The following is a 21,558-nucleotide window of genomic DNA, read 5'->3' on the forward strand; positions in this document are numbered from 1 at the left end:
GCTACATTTGCAGTGGTGCAGCAGCAAGAGAAAACTAATGCAAGATTGTTCTGGAAATCAAGGACATGCTATATCGATGTCTTTGGATAATCCCTTTGGTCTAGAATAATTTTTTACTGCGTCCGTGTGGGAGCCTAGACAGACTTGCTGGTGGCAGATGGAGGAAACAGAGGATGAGACGCGGCACGTAAAGTGAAAATTTGGAGGGAGAGAGGAAAAAAAATAAACACTCTGTGTATACAGTCGTCAAGGAGGTGTTAAGTTCGATGCAAACTAACCTCCTTCCATCAGTGGATCGGAATAAAGGCAATTTATGATGCTACTTCAATATTTTCATTGTCCCTTTTTCACGGACATATCTTATGTGTTTTAAGGAGCTTCTGTGCCACTGGTTGTAATTTTTGTAATCTGCAGATTTTTAAGATTCTCTAAACAAGATGTGGGTACATAACAATGATGAGGTAAATTGTGTGCGTCGACAATTTTGAAAAGTATAAATACCTCTGTATCGAGAAAACCTGTCAGCTGAGGACCACTGGAGAAGGCCACCTGAGTTATTGTTGAAATAGATTGCTCAGTAAAATTCTTCCATTTAAAAATCGGAGGGATGGTGTGGGGAGGGATGTGGGAGGGGGGTTCGGGACTGGGAACACGTGTACACTCGTGGCAGATTCCTGTTGATGTGTGACAAAACCAATACACTATTGTACAGTAAAAAAAAATTAAAAATAAAAATAAGGAGAAGAAGAAGAAGAAGAAAAGAAAAAGAAAAAAGAAAAACACCAAAGGGGGAAAAAAATCGTCTAAAAGCTATTATTTTGAAGATGCCACCAGAGGGCGCCCTAATCTTTGTAGACGATAAAAGCCCAGCCACTCAATACTTCCCAGGGAACTTTTATTTTGACCAAGCAACACTGCAGGGCAGAAAACGAACACAAGCAGAACATTTCCACTATTTCCCATGTCATTTTACTAGACATATTTTCTCCTGTTTTTATTTTTCTCTGACAAGTCATCCTCAAACACAGAAAGCAGGAGAAATGAGTCATGCCTCTTTTTTTTCAGTTCGTTCCAAGAGGGGAGATGACAGACTGCAATGAGATTGAAGGTACCGTTTCGACATTAACATCTTGCCCCCAAAACATCATGCAGTGCAAAAAGTCACATCCGCATCATGCAAGGACGTTAAAAGAGGTGGTGGAATAAAATCCTGGGCTTTATGATGAGATGCTCATCATCTCCCTGGGGCATGCGTCCCCTTTTGGATTCAAGGTAGAGAAATATCAAAACAGGACAGCGAAGTCTTCTCACAGAATGAGAAACAGAAGTATTATTCAAAACGTAGAATCCACTTCTTCTTTGCTTTCTTTGTGGTCTGTGGTGATGTGTGCAAGGGTGAAGACGTAGAGAAGGCTTCCTGTCTCACAACACACAGAAACGAGTTCGTTATCTTGTTCACTGAGACAGCAGCTCTGGGTGCTGGAGGAATGACTGATCCACCTCAGTCCATTTCCTACAAGTTGTTAAAATCTAGTTTCGGGGGCTTCCATTTTTGGGACATATTACAAAACCCTAGGTAGGCAGTCACTCCACATTTCTAGGACTCCATTTCTCTTATATATAACTATACCAAAAAAAAAAAAAAAATTGGATGGTGAAGCCAATTGGAAAGCCCCAATCAAATATCAAATATTAGACCGAAGAGATCCATCCTCAAACTTCATTTAGACACGGCAGCTTTGCAACACAGAGTGACTATTGGGTGGCTCCCTTCTGCACCTAAATTAATCGCTCGATCTTCTGTGGACTTCATCAAAATATTATCTTTCAACTGGAATATACAAAGAGGTGTATGTCCATAAATTTATATATGGCTGGAACTGGTACAGAGCCTCTCCTCAAAAGACTTGAAAGTGTCTGGTTCATCTCTGTGATACTGCTTGTGATTTAGAGGCTGTCTGAGGAAATTAGCATAATTACATAAAAAAGAACTCAGAGGAACTTAAGGTCCTAACCCTTAATCACTAAGCTCAGTGTCTGGCATCTCCTGACACGTTTTAAAAAGGAAAAATAAACAGATCTCTTTCATCCAAGGATCTCACAGCTCCTACCACGCAGTGTAATTTACGGAAGGAAGGAAAGGAAGCAGGATGATAAGTTATGCCCCAATCCACAGCCAGCCCAGCTGCAGATCAGTACGGGAGGAACAGTAAACTTTCAGGCCGCGAGGAAGAGACTGTACTCAAGGAACAGGGGCCCTCGGGTTTCTGGTGGATGACCTCAGAGAAGCCACCATGGCCCTGTCCCCACAGCAGTGCAAGGGCACGTACAGTCAAGTTCAGCTACTGGGTCCCCACACCACTGCACAAGGCAGAGAAGGAGGGAGATTCAGGCTCACGTCCTGGCCACACCACGTGGGGGTCTCCCCAAGGCACCTCACTCCCTGGCCAGAAGGAGGAATAATCCACAGCCAGCCCCAACATTACAGAGACCCCTCCGGAGGGGGAGGGGGAACCTGAAACACATCCATTTGCAAACTACTATAAAGTGCTGCTTAAATCTAAGGCACCATCGCTTCACCTTGACCTCTTACTCCAGCACAACCACTTTCCCAGGCTTGCTTCCTGGAGTCTTCCCAATAGTGTGCTTTAGAGTCTTTGTCCAAGGCTGTAGGCCCGGGGTGTGATACAGAGACTGTGACACAACTAAGGATTGCTCAAAGCAACAGACATCTGCCATGTGAGGGACACGACTCAGCAGATCCTGCAGTGGTCCAATCAGTGAGAGCATCAGTGGAGGGAGCAGTCCCCCGACCCACAACCACCCCAGAGAGGAGTCCAAGCCAGATCCTAGTCCACAGCAGGTGCCGCTGGTTCAGACCTGGTTATGCTCAGAGCTTCTCCACTTCCTGAGTGGTCATGGTGGTGTGCCGTTCCGCAGCCCTTGACAACAGATCTCTTTCATCCAAGGATCTCACAGCTCCTACCACGCAGTGTAATTTACGGAAGGAAGGAAAGGAAGCAGGATGATAAGTTATGCCCCAATCCATAGCCAGCCCACCAGCAGATCAGTACGGGAGGAACAGTGAACTTCGACAACAGCAATGGGTGTAGGAATCTCCCCTTAGACCCACATGAAATGGCCCCAGATCCGTTTCAGAGATGGTCCAGTCCTCAGGAATAAATCAGAAGTAATCCAATTTTCTCAGTATCCCTCAGATCAGAAAAAAATGGCTTCAGGCCCAGAGAGACTTACTGGCTTTACATCTGAAGAAAGTCACCCCTCTCTTCTCACTTCTCTTGCCCTCCTCTTCAACCACAGCTGAAGGTGGGAACTCAGAGTTGCAGCCCCCCCCCCCCCACTTCCTAGCACAAAAGAACACAGAGCGAACACATCCCCAGAAGGGAAGTCACAAGTGAGCAGGTGAGTCTGGTCTAGAAGAGCTGGGTGCAAAATCCTGCAGCTCAATTTTAACTTTCATGGGGGGTTCTGCAGAGTAACTGTTTCAACAAACAAAGCAAAAACGGGTCTACTGACTTCACCTTGAAAAGTAATTGAAAGACTAGATTAAGTCATCTCACGGTTCTGTTTTGCCTTTAAATTGGAGTGGTATCAGTGGACTTGAAAAGGTCAGTTACATGTATATTAACGAAAAATCACAGTAGAGCATTAGAATATATCTGCAAGCTGTTGAAGCACTTCCGCCTGGGGAAAACTGGTTTGACATTTATAGGGTGGTGCTGGAAACCAAAGAGAAATAAGGCAGAAGAACATATATCATAATATCCTTTCCTCCATGATTATTTCAGCTTTTCTCACCACTTTGTTTCCATTGCAAACGCTGAACTATCCACCTTCTGATTACAGGAAGAATTTGACCTGTATTCAGGTCAAGAAGCAACAGTTAGAACCAGACATGAAACAACGGGCTGGTTTCAAACTGGGAAAGAAGTACATCAAGGCTGTATATTGTCATCCTGCTTATTTAACTTATATGCAGAGTACATCATGCGACATGCCAGGCTGGATGAAGCACAAGTTGGAATCAAGATTGACAGGAGAAACATCAATAACCTCAGATACGCAGATGACACCACCCTTATGGCAGAAAGCGAAGAGGAACTAAAGAGCCTCTTGATGAAAGAGATAAGGGAGAGTGAAAAAGCTGGCTTAAAACTCAACATCCAGAAAAACGAAGATCATGGTGTCTGATCCCATCATTTCATGGCAAATAGATGGGGAAATGGGGAAACAATGGAAACAGGAAGAATTAGATGCTGCTAATTATAGGCGGAATCAATGATAATTTCTAGAGTAAAGAGGATGAAACACCAGCCTTCAAACCAGAAGCTTCAGGGTCCAGCCTGAGGACCTGAATGGTTCCTTCTCTCAGGGTCAACAGTTCCACCTGGGGCAACAGCACCTAAATGCTCACTGGGTCAAACTGACCAGCATGGCCTTTATCTCTCAGAAGCTTCTAGTATTACAACATGCTTCTTGTTTGTTTGTTTCCCTTCTTAATGCTAAAGTTGTTTTTTGTTTACAAAGTATTAAGACTTCTTAGTAAAGCTTAGGGAAATTTTCAACAACTATTTCCATTTAGTTTGCAGATAAAATTCAGTGGGGGTTGGTGGTTATTTCCATTTGAATGTCAAGCCACACGCTCTGACACTACAACGCCAATGAGGTTGTGCTGACAATTTGCTCGAGGTCAGGATGAAATGGGTCTCTGATGTGTTGCGATTATTCTTATGGAGAGAAGTATTCATGGTGATTAGTGAGTGGAGACTTGCCTCTCGTTTCTCTAAAAAAATGAGTTCCCTTTAAGGGTATTAGTCTAATTGTCTTCAGAAGACTGAATTAGTTGTGCTTCATTTGGTTTAGGACGTGTGGGCATAAATGGCATAAACCTTAAAGTGTATTTACTAGAAGGGATGATGTAAGAGGAAAGTCCTTTTCTGGTTAGGAGAATGGTTTACAACAGATAGAAACCTAAGCATTCTGGGGACAGAGACAGAAAGAGAGAGACAGAAGCAGAGAGAAAAGCCAGAAAATAAAGATTATTATTAGCAATGCATGCCCTACATTTATCCCACAAGGTTTCCTGAGCATTCCTCAGACATTATAGTGCAATATCATAACTCCAATGTAGCCATAGTATTTTGATTTTTCTCAAGCAAAAAGTATATACTTTGAAATATATACTGAACAAAACATACCATAGTATATAGCCTCTTTTAAGACATTAGTAATCTGAACTTCTATAAATATCTTTAAATAACAAACATATTATAGATAGCTATTCACATAGTACACAGTAACACGTAAACATACAAAAATAAAACAATCATGTTTTTACTCCTTTTTTTTTTTTTTTTTTGGAGTACATTTCAGACACCAGAATCACCTTGTCAATATGGATCCTGGGGATCGTGGATACACATTTATTTAATGGCCATGTTGTGCTTTTTGTGGGATCTTAACTCCCCAACCAGGGATTGAACCTCGGCCCTCGGCACTGCGAGCATGGAGTCGTAACCACTGAACCACCAGGGACCTCCCTGGATGTACGTTTATACCATGCATAGCTACCACACCCAAGGGCAACGGCAGGAAGCATTCCTCGATGGATGTATTACTACGTCCTGGTTCAGAAAAGCTTAGGTCGGAATAAAGGTGTCTGAGTGTGATGAGAGAGTTGTCTTTAGCTATTCTGTGAAAAGGACACATGAGTCAGGTCCCCGACCCCAACCCGGATAAAGTGTGAAAATATTATGCTGGCCTTTGAATGAGTGGAATACAGAACACGTCTCTTTCTTGAGTGTTCCCATACACCATTTGCTATGAAGCATTTCTCAACATGTAGGAAAGGCACCACCATCCTGGACCAAAGGTAAGGAATTTGGGTTCCACAATACATCTGTCCTGCTGCAGGTGCTCTGTAGAAAGCATTCTTCCACTCAGGTGATTTGGGGAACTCAGCTATCCAACCAGATGGAATATGTAAATTCTTCTTTTGGAAAACGGAATATTTCTATGAAGAAGTATCCCTGATCAAAAATGATCTTTTACCCGTGGAATGCTGTCCTTCTCTTAAGAACAAGAAACAGACAATATGGTTTGCATATCCCACCTAGAACCCAGCATGGTTGGGGGTCCCAGAAGGAACACAGACACTGTTTTCTCAGCTGAACTCCATCCCTCCAGTCCGATGGGAGCACTGGAATTGGTGAGGCACCGTCATCGTTTGTTTTCATCCCAACCGCATCCCTCCAGGAGGACCTGGTGTTTCCAGGAACTGGGTTTCAGTTTTCCTTTGCAAGGAAAAATGTTAAGCTCTCGCAACGTCTTGAAGAGTTGCCTGAGGGGTAAGACAGGAGGGGAGAGCATCCTGGCTTGTTCTCAAATAGAATTTTCAAGGCGGGCAGAGGAAGGTGGTTTCTGGGGGGAGCCTTCGGAGGCAGACGTGGGGGTTCGCCTCTGCTGATGTTGCTGATAGATGTCCTGGATCAGCAGGGTGTTCATGACCTTCCACTCCCTGTATTTTCTGGCTGTCAGCTTCGGATCATCCAGCAGCTGGTTAATCATGGCCAGGTCGTGTTCTTTACACTGTCCAAGTCGGAAAATAAAAAGAGACACAGAGAGAGAGGAGGGTGAGATGTGATAGCTATCTTAACTTCAATAAACCATCTTCAGCCTTTTGCAAATAAAGGCACATACACCTTGACTGTAAAATTATCAAAGTGTTTTTACACACTAATATTCAAATTTCTACAACAATCCTAAGAGATATGGCAGGACACCCGCCCATTTACATAGGCTAAGCACAAAGAGGTAAGTATCCCACACAAGGCTTGGGGGAAGAACTGGACACAAAACCAAGGTCTCCTATGTCACTGTTTCCTGATTGATCCAGTATTCCACATCACAGTCATACTTCTATCTCAGTGTGAGCTTTATTCCTTCTGGAATGGATAACTGTATAACCAAGTTGTTGACCACACAGTACTTTTCCTAAGACATAAGACAATACAAAATGTCTCTTTTTAATTTTCTATTAAGTTGTATTAATTTTAAATAAATTTCACACATTTATTCAATGTATACAGACTAAATAGGTAGGCTATCTTTTTATTCAAAGAAGATATCATTAAACTTCCATCCAAGCAATGTGTATTTCAATGATGCCAACTGTCTATTCACATCATTTCACCCTGCCTCCTCTGCAACCACTGACACACATTTCTGAAATGTCTGTCTCAGGTTAGGGGACTTTTCTGTGGTCAAGGAATGGAATGAAACTTAAGATGTATCAGTCTCCACATTCAAAAAAAAAAAGATTTCTCAGCCTAACACATTTACCACAAATCTATTCCTGCTTCCTCCATCTCTGTGACCGTAACCCCAATTTGGGATATAAAGTCTCACCTATCACCCTTAATCTGCTGCTACAGCCTCCCAAGTGAGGTTCCTGGCCCCAGTCCCCACTTCGTATCCACCTTCTGTCTGACAGTCCAGGGAGTCCCCCTGAAATTCTGAGTCCTCTTAATGGTTCCCCTTCTCGCCCAAGTTTCCACGGACATGAGCCCATTTGTCGATTCTCCACTTGCTTCTTCCTTTCCTCTCTAGGAGTATTGACATGGGTTTTCTCCCCCATACAATGCTGCTTCACCACCCCAGGACATGTCACACAGAGGACCTTCTTCACCCTTCTTCACCTGCTGCTGCTGCTGCTAAGTCGCTTCAGTCGTGTCTGACTCTGTGCAACCCCATAGACGGCAGCCCACCACGTTCCTCCGTCCCTGGGATTCTCCAGGCAAGAACACTGGAGCAGGTTGCTATTTTCTTCTCCAATGCATGCATGCATGCTAAGTCGCTTCAGTCGTGTCCGACTCTGTGCGGCCCTATGGACAGCAGCCCACCAGGCTCCTCTGCCCACAGGATTTGCTAGGCAAGAATACTGGAGTGGGTTGCCATTTCCTTCTCCACTTCTTCACCTAGTGGACTCTAATTCCTAGAGTGATTTTCACATGGAATATTTCCCAGAGTCTCTCTCTCTCTCTCTCTCTCTCTTTTTTTTTTTTAATGGATTTTACTACAGCTCATGAATGTATATTCACTTCGGGCATCATGCTCTCCAAAAAACTGAACCCCCAGATTGAACTGAGAAGATTTCTTCATGCTTGCATGCCTTCCAATGCTTGGAACCCTCTTAGAACTATCACATCACACTTAGATGTTCGTGGGTCTGTCACGTCATCTATTCTACAGCTTCTTAAGGAAGGCGACGAGGAACATATTTTTTTCATTCCTGTATTGCCCGTATCTCACACAGTGCTGAGGGCCAGGTAGACATTCGGTTATGAACTATCTCGGCTAGATCCGGGGCAGGATGTGCACAGGTGAACATTCACTACTGTGCTTACTGGTCAAAGTTCAAATGCATAACCACTGCCATTCAGCAGACTTGCACTACTATTCAGTAACTGTGTTTTCTCATCCCTTTTTTCTCCCACTCCCCTAAATGACTATTTCAGAGTTTCTCATTTCTGCTCAGATCTCCTCCCCAATCCTCCCCTGTAGCTGATGACCCTGCTCTTTATTGTTTTGAGGAAATGGAAACAATCAGAAGAGTAGTTCTCCCAAGCTCCTATTGCCTTCTATCTACATCAGCACAAATACATGCTGCCTTCCTTCCTGTTCACTTGGGTAAAATATCTATGCTTCCAGCAAGACCCATCTCTCTACTTGTAAAAGCATGTCCTTTCGTACATTCGAGAAATTTGCTCCAGCAATTCTCAGCCCTTTTCTGTGACGCATCAGTTTCCCATCTCCAGGTGATCATTCTCGCTGGTGCACTCGTATGCTCTTACTTTTCCATCATAAAAGCCCTTCCTTGACACCTTTCCCTGTTCCATTGTTTCCAATGTCCTTGTGCCTGCTCTTTTAGACCCACTGGCTCATGAATGTATTGTTTGTGCTCTACATGCAGCTTTAACTTATGCTTTATTTGGAGTGTTGTATTATATTTTCTTGTCTTCTTCTTTTCCTGTTTCTAAATTGACCAGAATAACATGGATTTCAAGGGAAAAGGTTCACACACATAGTAATCTGAGTAGTGAGATTTATCATTTTGAATCACAAAAGCAAGGGTGTGGTGATAAACAGAGGTTAAAAGATATTTTTTGGTTTCAGGAAGGCAAGGAAAACTGTGCAGAAGGAAAGTAACCAAAGAGGAATAACAAGGAGGTTGGCCAAGACCAAGAAACAGAGAAAAGAAAGGTTAGTAAGTTAAGTGGGTAACCAGGAAGGATTGCTACAAAGTCAAGCAGAGCCAAGACAGTTTTCTCTCTGAGTCGAACATCAACACTTCAAAAAACAATCTTTCCCACCCCAAAAAATTTTAAGGAGTTTTACTTCATTCTTAAGAAATCTTGACATCTGTCCAGAGAGTGATCCTAACATGCTATGGAAGAAATTTTTAATTAAGATCTTGGCAGATCAACAAAATTTGAAAAACTGATTTTTTCAAGGCAAAAATGAATTCACCACCCCTCTAAAGGGGATAAAAGGTTTTAGGAAAGGATCTCTTCAACTTTGGGCTTACACTTCTCATATGGTGTCTAGCTCTAAATAATTCAAATTTCTTCCCATTCAGCTCAAGTCTGTGTTAGTTCCTTTATGGATAAAAGAAAAAAACCTATAGATAAGAATAGAGAGGAAGGAAATTAGCAAAACAATAAAACTCTCTGAGCTCCTTCCTAAACTTGGCAACCCAGGGTCAAGAGCTTCAGGCAAAAGCCTTGCTTCTCCCCTATAGAATAAGGGCTCGCTGAATGCTTTGAATTACTTTTACGACATCCTTCTGGTTTTCTGGCAGGCAGGGTCTGATAGAGTTCTGAAAGATACCATCCTTTCATTTTTTCACTCCAACTATTCAGTGCATGGTTTGTATCAAGACCTAAGCATTGGAAATGGATTCTACCAGAGCAGTTGGGCAAAGAAAGGTCTGTTCCCTTTCAGATACAAGTGAGGGTAGTTTTCCAAGAAAGTTTCAGTTGGACTCATTAATCATTTCATTAATCATTCATTTAAAAATAAAGACAGGCTTAGCCAAAAGTCAGGGGAAGTGGATCTCTTGGAGACTCTTAAAGACCTAAAGATCTCTAGTGTGTGACGCAATAGTTTGTTCAACTTCCTAAAAGCATTTCCATAAAGGGTATTCATTCCAATACAATCCCAGTGCAAGGATTTTTCTTTATTTCTGGAATGTGCCTACACTACTATAAACATTATTATTAAAATAGTTTGCTTGCTTCTACATGAAACTGTTTTTTTTTTTTTTTTGCTTGTCCACACTCCAGCTTTGAAGTATTTTTTTAATAAACATTTATATTGCAATGTAATATACACAGAGCAAAATGTACACATAAAGTCTGTGCTTAATGAAATTATCACAAAAAGAACACATTTGTGTAACCACTGTCACCGTCAAGGAAAGACTCTTACCTGGCACTTCAAAAGCTTTAGTGTGGTCCTGCCCAGTTTATATCCTCACCTTTTCCTCAAAGGTGACCACTATCCTGACAGCTTGAGTTTTAAAGACAGAACTGCCCTGGTGATGGAGTGGTTAAGAATCCCCCTGACAATGCAGGGGACACAGGTTCGATCTCGGGTCCAGGAAGATCCCGCATGGCCCAGGACAACTAAGCCCATGGACTGCAACCACTGAGCCCTGGAGCCTGAGAGCTACAACTACTGAACCTGTGTGCTGCAACTAATAAAGCCCACATGTCCAGAGCCCATGCTCCCCGACAAGAAAAGCCACTATGATGAGAAGCCTGTGCACCGCAACTGAGAGTAGCCTACATGCAGCAATGGAGACCTAGTGTAGCCAATAAATAAATGGGAAAAAAGCAATTTAAGATAGTTAAAAGAAAATTATTCTGATAGCTTTCTGACATGAATAAGCATGCATGTACCAAATGATCACTCTCTAATGAAGTGGCTGACGTGGTTTTTTTTTTTTTTCTTTTTATCAACAAGGTCAATTTCCAAGTCATCCTGCCCTCCAACCTCTTAGGAGGTTCACAGGAATACACAAGGTGGAATATATCTCATCAGCCTCAGCCTATGGGATCTGTGGAAAGGCCTTCTTTCCAGTGATGTTCAGAGAGTGCAGCTGGCTGGGGCAGAGAACCCCTGAAATGATCCAGCATTCCTTGCTCCCTGGTATTCATGCCCTTCTGTAATTCTCCATCTTGACTGTCAGGAGGCTGACCTAGCGAATTGCTTCTAATGAATAGAACACTGTAAATGCAATGTGATGTCTCTCCTGAGGCTGGGATATGACCCACCCTGCTTGCTCACTCTCCCCACCTCACTCAATCTGCAGGACACCAGCTTCTACTTTGGGAGCTGCTCTATGAAAAGACCCACAGGGGAAGGAACTGGGGATGGCCTCCAGCCCATAGACAGTGAACAAATGAACAACTGAGACCGTCAGTCCAACAACCTGTAAGGAACTGAACTCTGCCGTGAAAGAGCTTAGAAGCACACCTTCCCCCAGTGGAGGAATGTGGATAGCCCCAGCTGGTGCCTGGATTATAGCCTCAGAGACGTGGAAGCAGAAACACTGAACCAGGCCACACCCAAATTCCTGACTCCCAGAAAGTGTGAGACAATAAATGTCTAGTGCCTGGAGCTGCTATTTGGGGGTATTTTTGTCGCCTAGTTAGTAGATTACTAAAACCTGGGAAGAAAAGAAAAATCTGTTGGATTCATCAATTCTGTGGCTATAGTGCATGAAGAACAAGAGGTCACAACTCTGCAAACACTGAGTTGGCAGGAAAAGTTTATTTGGGTTTTTCAGTAACATCCTAAGTAAAACCCGATGAACTTTTTGGCCAACCCATGATGACAAAATATAATACATTTGATTTTGAAAGGACTGCTAGTGATGTTTCTCATCATTAAATGCTAGGGAAATTTCTCTACATTTGTGCTTTCTTTCTATAAATAAAATGTACCTTTGCCTTTTATTTTTCAGCCTCATTCTAGCAAGGTTTTTAGGGTGCTTAGGTTTTCTATAGATGAACAGGGACATCTGACTAAGAGTCACTCAGTCGTCTTTTGCAGCCTTGTCTTTTTGCTTGCTGACATTTCTTCCCAGAAAGGGATTCACATTCATGAGATACAAGTGGACATGTACAAAACAGAATTAAATTTCAGGTCTGTCAAGGCTTTTCAGAATCTATAAATCTTCTGCTAATTCAGAACTATTTTACAAAATCTTCTGGCCTCCCCTTGTTTGTGCTGTCGTCTAAATGTGAAACCAGGATGCTCTTGCTACAAAGAACACTTTCAGTTACAGGAGGCCCTAGAAATACCTCCAGTACATCCTGTACACTGCCCCTTATTCTCATGATGAAATCCCCTGCTACCAGGAAGTATCTCTTTCCCACTGCCCGGCTCTCATGGTGTTTTATAGCTTCAAATCCAACAGCTTGAAGTCTCCTAAGTCTTTGCTGTCTCTAAAATGTAGACATTTTCTTCTGGATATAGTATAGAAGAATGGCCTCCTTTAATGAATCAGGTGAAATCCCCAGATCTTATTAAATATTACTGTGTACTCCTACCAGTTGACTATCTCAGACTCTCTAACATTTATTATTCCAGGTAGAAGGGTACAAAAACAAATTACATATGATCCTTACCATCTCAAAGCTTAATATTTGAGATTTTACGCCAGAGTGAATGCAATTATCAAGGCCTATTGTAAAAACCACATTCCCTAGGGTTTTAGGAATGTCAAGGGTCAACTCACCCTATAGAGACTGTACTGGCTTTACTGCCTTTCCTCACCTTCTATAGCCACATAAACACACCGTGGTTAGCATGGATTGTTCCAAAAAACCAGCATTTTCTCACCCCACATCCACAGAGTTCATCCACAATCTGGAATTTCTTACCTTTAATGTGCTATTCAAAGTTCGTATTTTGTGGAGTTTCTCATTTATGGATGGATTCTTGCACCTCTTGACAAAGGACTTTCTCAGCTCCTTTTTGGTTGAAGGTCGTCGGTCCCCAAGAGGAGACAGACTAGCTTGCTCTAACGACTTGTAGAGCTTCTCCATTTCATCATCTTCGGGGGCTTTTGTCTCTTCTATTAAAATAAAAAAACAACAACACGCCCAGTTAATCAAGGACAGAACATTTGACACTGTGGTCCTAAAACAAGATCCTCCTGACACCTTCATCTTAGACTTCCAGGCTCCACAGTGGTGAGATGTACATTTGTACTGTCTAAGTCACTCAGTTGGTAGCACTTTGTCACAACAGCCCATGCTCCCTGTGAAGGCTCTGGGGCAGGATCTGTCCTAAGCCTCTCTCCCAGCTTTTGACGGCTCCTTGGCTTGGGAAGGACTCCTGTCTTCACTTGGTGTCTTACGGTGTGCCTGTCTGTGTATCCCAATATCCCCTTTTATAGATACCAGTCATATTGATTAGGGGGACATCAATCTCTGATTTAGATATTTGGGCGAGACTCAGAATTGACTTAGAGTTGATATTGGAATGGATTCAGACTTTTGGAGATGTTGAGATGAATTCAGTTAGGACTTCAACACAGGGATTTGGGGGAAGGACAAAACTGAACCCATAATAGTACACCCTCTGTGCTGAGTGCTCAGCTGCATCTGACTCGCAGTGGCCCCGTGAACTGTAGCTCACCAGGATCCTCTGTGCATGGAATTTTTCATGCAAGAATACTAGATTGGGTTGCCATTTTCTTCTCTAGGGGATCTTCCCCACACAGGACTCGAACCTGTATCTCTTGCATCTCCTGCACTGGCAGGCAAGTTCTTTACCACTTGCACTACGTGAGAAGTATATACCCTGTAGCCTCCCAAAATTCATGTCCCTCTCACAGGCAAAATACATTCATTCATCCTAACATTGCCAAAAGTCTTAACCCATTCCAACATCAACTTTAAGTCTCAAACTCTAAGTCAATTCTAAGTCTCATCCAAATATCATCTAAATCAGAGATTAGTGGGCCTCAGGGGAAGACTCATCCTAGGGAAAAATTCCCCTCCGCCTGTGAACATATGAAACCAAACAAGTTCTCTGCTTCTCAAATACAATGGTGGGAGAGGAAAACCTTTGCAAACCAATATACACCCTAAATAATGAGAACCATTGTCCCGGATCTCTTTTAAATTTCCTTCCTAGAACCACCCTTTGAAAGAAGGAATCTGCTTGTGGTCTGTGGCTTTGAGCAGATAATAATCATTTCTCATGCCACACACCCCCATTCTCTTCCTTAACCACACCTCGCCAGCCTCAGCCCAAATGCTGCCAGTGAAGCAACTCTACCCGGTATCCAGGGGGACCCTATATGTTTAGGCAGTCCCATCGTGCTAGCCACAGTCTGATCTAGGGATGCACGTGGGTCTCAGATCAGGCCCACGGGGCCAAAGAGACTCAGTTCTGAGACTTCGGTTTGAAGTATCAGGGAATTAATCTCCTTGTTTTCCTAAACTGAGTGATGTGATGATATGACCTGGAAGATTCCAGGAATCATGCCAAGAGTCATGAAAATGGAGCCAATCCATAGGATACAATGGAGACATGGATCTTGGTGATACTGTTAGTGTCATCTGAGCTCCTGGGAGCCAATCCATTACCTTTGTTAAGATATTCTGGATGTTGTTTTCAGTCATATGCAACTGAAAGAGTCTCAAATAATATAGAAACGTACTCAAAGAAAATCATCGCCTGCCGCTGCTTTAATTTCTTACTAAGAACTTCAGTCCTTTATTCACTTTGGTCTCTGAAAAGTCTTGGGAAAGATAGACAATAAGACTTTTTTCTATCGTGCAGTCCTTAGTTTTTTCTACACATGCAGGAACCTATGCGATTTGGTTCCTGTCCTGAAAACAAGATTGACAAAGGATCATATAGAAAGCGTGGCCTTAGGAGAACTAAAAAACAGTCTCTCCAAAGGGGATAAAAAAAATCATACAATAGTAGTCTAGGAGCATCAAAATTAAGCACACTCATTTCCTTCACAGTTTACTCTTGTAAGATTAAGTGTCTTTACGCAATGTTTTTCCCCCTTCTACTACCAGAAAGTCCATAAGCATGCATAGTACTCTTTCATGAAATGGAAAGAAAAGATGTTGGGTTAACTTTGCAATTAAATTATAGTAATGGTCAATAAACTTCTTTGTTTTCTATCAAAAAAATATCAAAAAAAGGGGAAAATATTTAAAACTACATTCGAAAACAGACTTTTTGCCTCAGTTGGTGCAGATATCAAAAATAGGCTTTTGTCAATAAGCACATGAAAAGAGGCTCAATATCATTGGTCATTCAGTTCAGTTCAGTTCAGTTCAGTCGCTCAGTCATGTCCAACTCTTTGCAACCCCATGAATTGCAGCACGCCAGGCCTCCCTGTCCATCACCAATCCCCGGAGTTCACTCAAACTCACGTCCATCGAGTCCGTGATACCATCCAGCCATCTCATCCTCTGTCGTCCCCTTCTCCTCCTGCCCCCAATCCCTCCCAGCATCAAAGTCTTTTCCAATGAGTCAACTCTTCGCATGAGGTGGCCAAAGTACTGGAGTTTCAGCTAAGAAATGCAAATCAAAACCACAATGAGATACTATTTTACACTCACCAGGATAGCTAAATCAAAAAGGACATAAGTGTGGAGAAACCAGAACATTAAAGTCCTTGATGGGAATGTAAAATGGACCCCACTTTAGGAAACAATCTGGTAGTTTCTCAAAATTCTAACTGTAGATTTACCATGTGTGTGTGTCAGACTTCAGTCATGTCTGACTCTTTGCAACCCTATGGACTGTAGCCCACCAGGCTCTTCTGTCCACAGGATTCTCCAGGCAAGAATATCTGAATGGGTTGCCATGCCCTCCTCCAGGGGATCTTCCTGATCCAGGGATCAAACCCATGTCTCCTGTGTCTCCGGCATTGCAAATAGATTCTTTACTGTGAGCCACCATATGACCCATCATTCCATTTCTAACTACGTCTTCAAAAAATCAAAAACATACATTAACACAAAACTTGTGCATGAATGTCATGAAAGACACAAACAAAAGGTGGAACAGTGTAAATAAATGTTCATCAATTGCTGCAATATGGTCCATGCATGGAATGGAGTATTAGTCGTTCAAAGAAATGAAGTACTAACACGCACTAAAACATGGATGAACTGCAAAACATTCTTTGAAGTAAAAGGAGCCAGTCACAAAAGGCACATACCGTACTGTCCATTTATAATAAAATTTCCAGAACAAACAAATCCACCGAGACAGAAAGTAGATTAGTGGTTGCCTGGGGCTGAGGGGACAAGCAGGAATGACAGCTAATGTGTATGGGGTTTTCCTGTGTGTGGTGTGATCCACACTTCACAGTGGATTGTGGAGTTGCACAACTCTATGAATATACTAAAAACCACTGCACTGTTTTTTATGTGTGAATTTTATGGTATGCTTAAGAAGCCACCTGCCAATGAGAAGATGCAAGAGACACAGTTTCAGTCCCAAGGTCAGGAAGATCCCCTGGAGAAGGAAATGGCAACCCACTTCAGTATTCTTGCCTGAAAATTTTCATGAACAGAAGAGCCTGGTGGGCTACAGTCCATGTGGTTGCAAAGAGTCAGACACAACTGAGCAACTGAACAAGCATGCATACGTGAAATACATCTCAATAAAGCGCGGGTGGCTGCAACCAGCGCAGAGAGCGTGGCCGAGAGGAGCTGCCCCATGTCCGAGGTCAGGAGCGGCAGCCGTGAGGAGCTGCCCCACGTCCGAGGAGTGGTAGCTGCAAGGGCGCAGGAGGGCCTAGAGGAGCTATTCCATGTTCAAGGTCAGGAGGGGCAGCGGTGAGGAGATACCCCTTGTCCAAGGTAAGGAGCAGCAGTTACAGTTTGCTGGAACAACCGTGAAGAGATACCCCAAGTCCAAGGTAAGAGAAACCCAAGTAAGACAGTATGTGTTGCAAGAGGGCATCAGAGGGCAGACACACTGAAACCATAATCACAGAAAACTAGTCAATCACAATAAACTAGGACCACAGCCTTGTCTAACTCAATGAAACTAAGCCATGCCGTGTGGAGCCACCCAAGATGGGCGGGTCACGGGGGAGAGGTCTGACAGAATGTGGTCCACTGGAGAAGGGAATGGCAAACCACTTCAGTATTCTTGCCTTGAGAACCCCATGAACAGTATGAAAAGGCAAAATGATAGGATACTGAAAGAGGAACTTCCCAGGTCAGTAGGTGCCCAATATGCTATGGGAGAAGAGTGGAGAAATAACTCCAGAAACAATGAGGGGATGGAGCCAAAGCAAAAACAATACCCAGTTGTGGATGTGACTGGTGATAGAAGCAAGGGCATTGCTGTAAAGAGCAATATTGCATAGGAACCTGGAATGTCAGGTCCATGAATCAAGGCAAATTGGAAGTGGTCAAACAAGAGATGGCAAGAGTGAACGTTGACATTCTAGGAATCAGTGAACTAAAATGGACTGGAATGGGTGAATTTAACTCAGATGACCATTATATCTACTACTGCGGGCAGGAATCCCTTAAAAGAAATGGAGTAACCATCATGGTCAACAAAAGAGTCCAAAATGCAGTACTTAGATGCAATCTCAAAAACGAAAGAGTGATCTCTGTTCATTTCCAAGGCAAACCATTCAGTATCACAGTAATCCAACTCTATGCCCCAACTAGTAATGCTGAAGAAGCTGAAGTTGAATGGTTCTATGAAGACCTACAAGACCTTTTAGAACTAACACCCAAAAAGATGTCCTTTTCATTATGGGGGACTGGAATGCAAAGTAGGAAGTCAAGAAACACCTGGAGTAACAGGCAAATTTGGCCTTGGAGTATGGAATGAAGCAGGGCAAAGGCTAATAGAGTTTTGCCAAGAACATGCACTGGTCATAGCAAACACCCTCTGCCCACAACACAAGAGAAGACTCTACACATGGACATCACCAGATGGTCAACACCAAAATCAGATTGATTATATTCTTTGCAGCCAAAGATGGAGAAACTCTATACAGTCAGCAAAAACAAGACCAGGAGCTGACTGTGGCTCAGATTATGAACTCCTTATTGCCAAATTCACACTTAAATTGAAGAAAGTAGAGAAAACCACTAGACCATTCAGGTATGACCTAAATCAAATCCCGTATGATTATACAGTGGAAGTGAGAAATAGATTTAAAGGACTAGATCTGATAGAGTACCTGATGAACTATGGACAGAGGTTCATGACATTGTACAGGAGACAGGCATCAGGACCATCCCCATGGAAAAGAAATGCAAAAAAGCAAAATGGCTGTCTGGGGAGGCCTTACAAATAGCTGTGAAAAGAAGAGAAGCAAAAAGCAAAGGAGAAAAGGAAAGATATAAGCATCTGAATGCAGCGTTCCAAAGACTAGCAAGAAGAGATAAGAAAGCCTTCCTCAGAGATCAATGCAAAGAAATACAGGCAAACAACAGAATGGGAAAGACTAGAGATCTCTTTAAGAAAATTAGAGATATCAAGGGAATATTTCATGCAAAGATGGGCTCAATAAAGGACAGAAATGGTATGGACCTAACAGAAGAAGAAGATATTAAGAGGTGGCAAGAATACACAGAAGAACTGTACAAAAAAGATCTTCACGACCCAGATAATTGTGATGGTGTGATCACTCACCTAGAGCCAGACATCCTGGAATGTGAAGTCAAGTGAGCCTTAGAGCATCACTATGAACAAAGCTAGTGGAAGTGATGGAATTCCAGTGGAGCTATTTCAAATCCTGAAAGATGATGCTGTGAAAGTGCTGCACTCAATATGCCAGCAAATTTGGAGAACTCAGCAGTGGCCACAGAACTGGAAAAAGTCAGTTTTCATTCCAATCCCAAAGAAAGGCAATGCCAAAGAATGCTCAAACTACCACACAATTGCACTCATCTCATACGCTAGTGAAGTAATGTTCAAAATTCTCCAAGCCAGGCTTCAGCAATATGTGAACCGTGAACTCCCTGATGTTCAAGCTGGTTTTAGAAAAAGGAGAGGAACCAGAGATCAAATTGCCAACATCTGCTGGATCATCGAAAAAGTAAGAGAGTTCTAGAAAAACGTCTATTTCTGCTTTCTTGACTATACCAAAGCCTTTGACTATGTGGATCACAATAAACTGTGGAAAATTCTGAGAGAGATGGGAATACCAGACCCTGACCTGCCTCTTGAGAAATCTGTATGCATGTCAGGAAGCAACAGTTAGGACTGGACATGGAACAACAGACTGTTTCCAAATAGGAAAAGGAGTACATCAAGGCTGTATATTGCCACCCTGCTTATTTAACTTCTCTGCAGAGTACATCATGAGAAATGCTGGGCTGGAAGAAGCATAAGCTGGAATCAAGATTGCCGGGAGAAATATCAATCACCTCAGATATGCAGGTGACACCACACGTATGGCAGAAAGTGAAGAGGAACTAAAAAGCCTCTTGATGAAACTAAAAGCGGAGAGTGAAAAAGTTGGCTTAAAGCTCAACATTCAGAAAACTAAGATCATGGCATCTGGTCCCATCACTTCATGGGAAATAGATGGGGAAACAGTGGAAATAGCGTCAGATTTCATTTTGGGGGGCTCCAAAATCACAGCAGATGGTGCCTGCAGCCATGAAATTAAAAGACGCTTACTCCTTGGAAGAAAAGTTATGACCAACCTAGACAGCATATTCAAAAGCAGAGACATTACTTTGCCAACAGAGGTCCATCTTAAGGCTATGGTTTTTCCAGTAGTCATGTATGGATATGAGAGTTGGACTGTGAAGAAAGCTGAGCACCGAAGAATTGATGCTTTTGAACTGTGGTGTTGGAGAAGACTTTTGAGAGTCCTTTGGACTGCAAGGAGATCCAACCAGTCCATTCTGAAGGAGATCAGCCCTGGGATTTCTTTGGAAGGAATGATGCTAAAGCTGAAACTGCAGTACTTTGGCCACCTCATGCCAAGAGTTGACTCACTGGAAAAGACTCTGATGCTGGGAGGGATTGGGCGCAGGAGGAAAAGGGGACAACAGAGGATGAGATGGCTGGATGGCATCACTGATTTGATGGACTTGAGTCTGAGTGAACTCCGGGAGTTGGTGATGGACAGGGAGGCCTGGCGTGCTATGATTCATGGAGTCGCAAAGAGTCGGACACGACTGAGCAACTGAACTGAACTCAACTGGCTTTAATAAGATTATCATATCTGATGATGTTTGCATAGGAAAAATTCTAAGCTTGGTAACAGTCCTGGAGTTAAGCTGGAGACATTCGAAAGTATTAAGAAATTGAAATTAAAAGACATATGACTCCTAGAGGGTAATGTTAGCATTGAGGACTCCACGAGTTTTCAGTCCCACAAGATCACAATAATTTTATACATCTTTTTTTACAGATAGGCAGGCAGGACTCTACTTCAAACAAAGTCTGGATATATGGCTTCCCTGGTGACAGTAAAGGATTTGCCTGCAATGAAGGAGACCCAGGTCAATCATCCCTGGATCGGGAAGATGCCCTAAAGAAGGGACTGGCTACCCACTCCAGTATTCTTGCCTGGAGAATTCCATGGATAGAGGAGCCTGGTGGGCTACAGTCCATGGAGTTGCGAAGAGTCAGACAAGACTGAGTGACTAACACTTTCACATAGCTTCTAATACCACAGTATTTTTAAAGTAATATATATTTAACAAACCCTAAGAAATCAGCAAAATAAGTATAGAACAAAAATAAACAGAATGATTACTTTCTCTGTGTGCACCAAGATGCTCAGTTGTGCTACTAAAGACTGTGATAGAAAATATAATTATTTTTGACTAGCACGTTCATTTGTGATTATGTCAGAGCAAAATGATTATAAGATCTTATATCTAATTTGACAGACAGTAAATCAGTAAGGATGAAAATAAGCTTTAGGAGCTTGGAATAGCATGGCATAAAGTACATTCCTTAAATGAAAAAGAAGATGGCTTATTTGGATAATCTTATATTATTTAATATATTTTTATGAATCTATATTACCTTCAAGTTAAAAAAAATCACAGATTATCTCCCTCTCCCCCCCACATTTCCTTCTCTAAATTAAACTTCAGGGCACTACCCATGAGGATGTGTGTGAGTGTCTATGTGTGTGTGACTTGCTCCTCCTAGAAACAGTGGAACTTTCAAATTAGTACGCAGGTAAAGTGGACCTTTTGCCATTACAAAAAGTTAATACAATTTACCTAAAATATGACCAAACAATATTCAAAAAACAAACACTTTTTCATTGGGGTTCATTTAGAAATTGGAGATGGTAGTAAGGAGTGAGTATATTCAAAGAAAGTTTTAAGCTTCTGGAAAAATGAATTCAAATTACCATTACATTCTACCTCTCATCTCCTCGTCCCTCCTCAAAAGAAACCTGAGACCTGAAGACTGTATGTCTGACCTCTAATTACCTGATTCCAGAATCACTCACAAAGGTAAAGATGAGAAAATAAT

General features: G+C 42.4%; 1 protein-coding gene across 10 annotated transcripts in view; it reads right to left on the reverse strand.

Annotated features, from left to right (window-relative positions):
• Positions 1 to 878: 878 nt before the first annotated feature.
• The window catches only part of IPCEF1 (interaction protein for cytohesin exchange factors 1), a 171,829-nt gene continuing 151,149 nt past the window's right edge, over positions 879 to 21,558 (reverse strand). For all 10 annotated transcript variants that reach the window (XM_060419853.1, XM_027972592.3, XM_027972591.3 and 7 more), the window contains 2 exons: positions 12,972 to 13,165; positions 879 to 6,609 (listed from right to left, as the gene is read on the reverse strand). In XM_060419853.1, the coding sequence (XP_060275836.1) occupies positions 6,403 to 6,609; positions 12,972 to 13,165 (401 nt within the window). In that variant the 3' untranslated portion in view covers positions 879 to 6,402. The remainder of the gene's footprint in view (positions 6,610 to 12,971; positions 13,166 to 21,558) is intronic.

This window comes from Ovis aries, chromosome 8 (assembly GCF_016772045.2).
Source record: "Ovis aries strain OAR_USU_Benz2616 breed Rambouillet chromosome 8, ARS-UI_Ramb_v3.0, whole genome shotgun sequence".
NCBI classification, from domain to species: domain Eukaryota; kingdom Metazoa; phylum Chordata; class Mammalia; order Artiodactyla; family Bovidae; genus Ovis; species Ovis aries.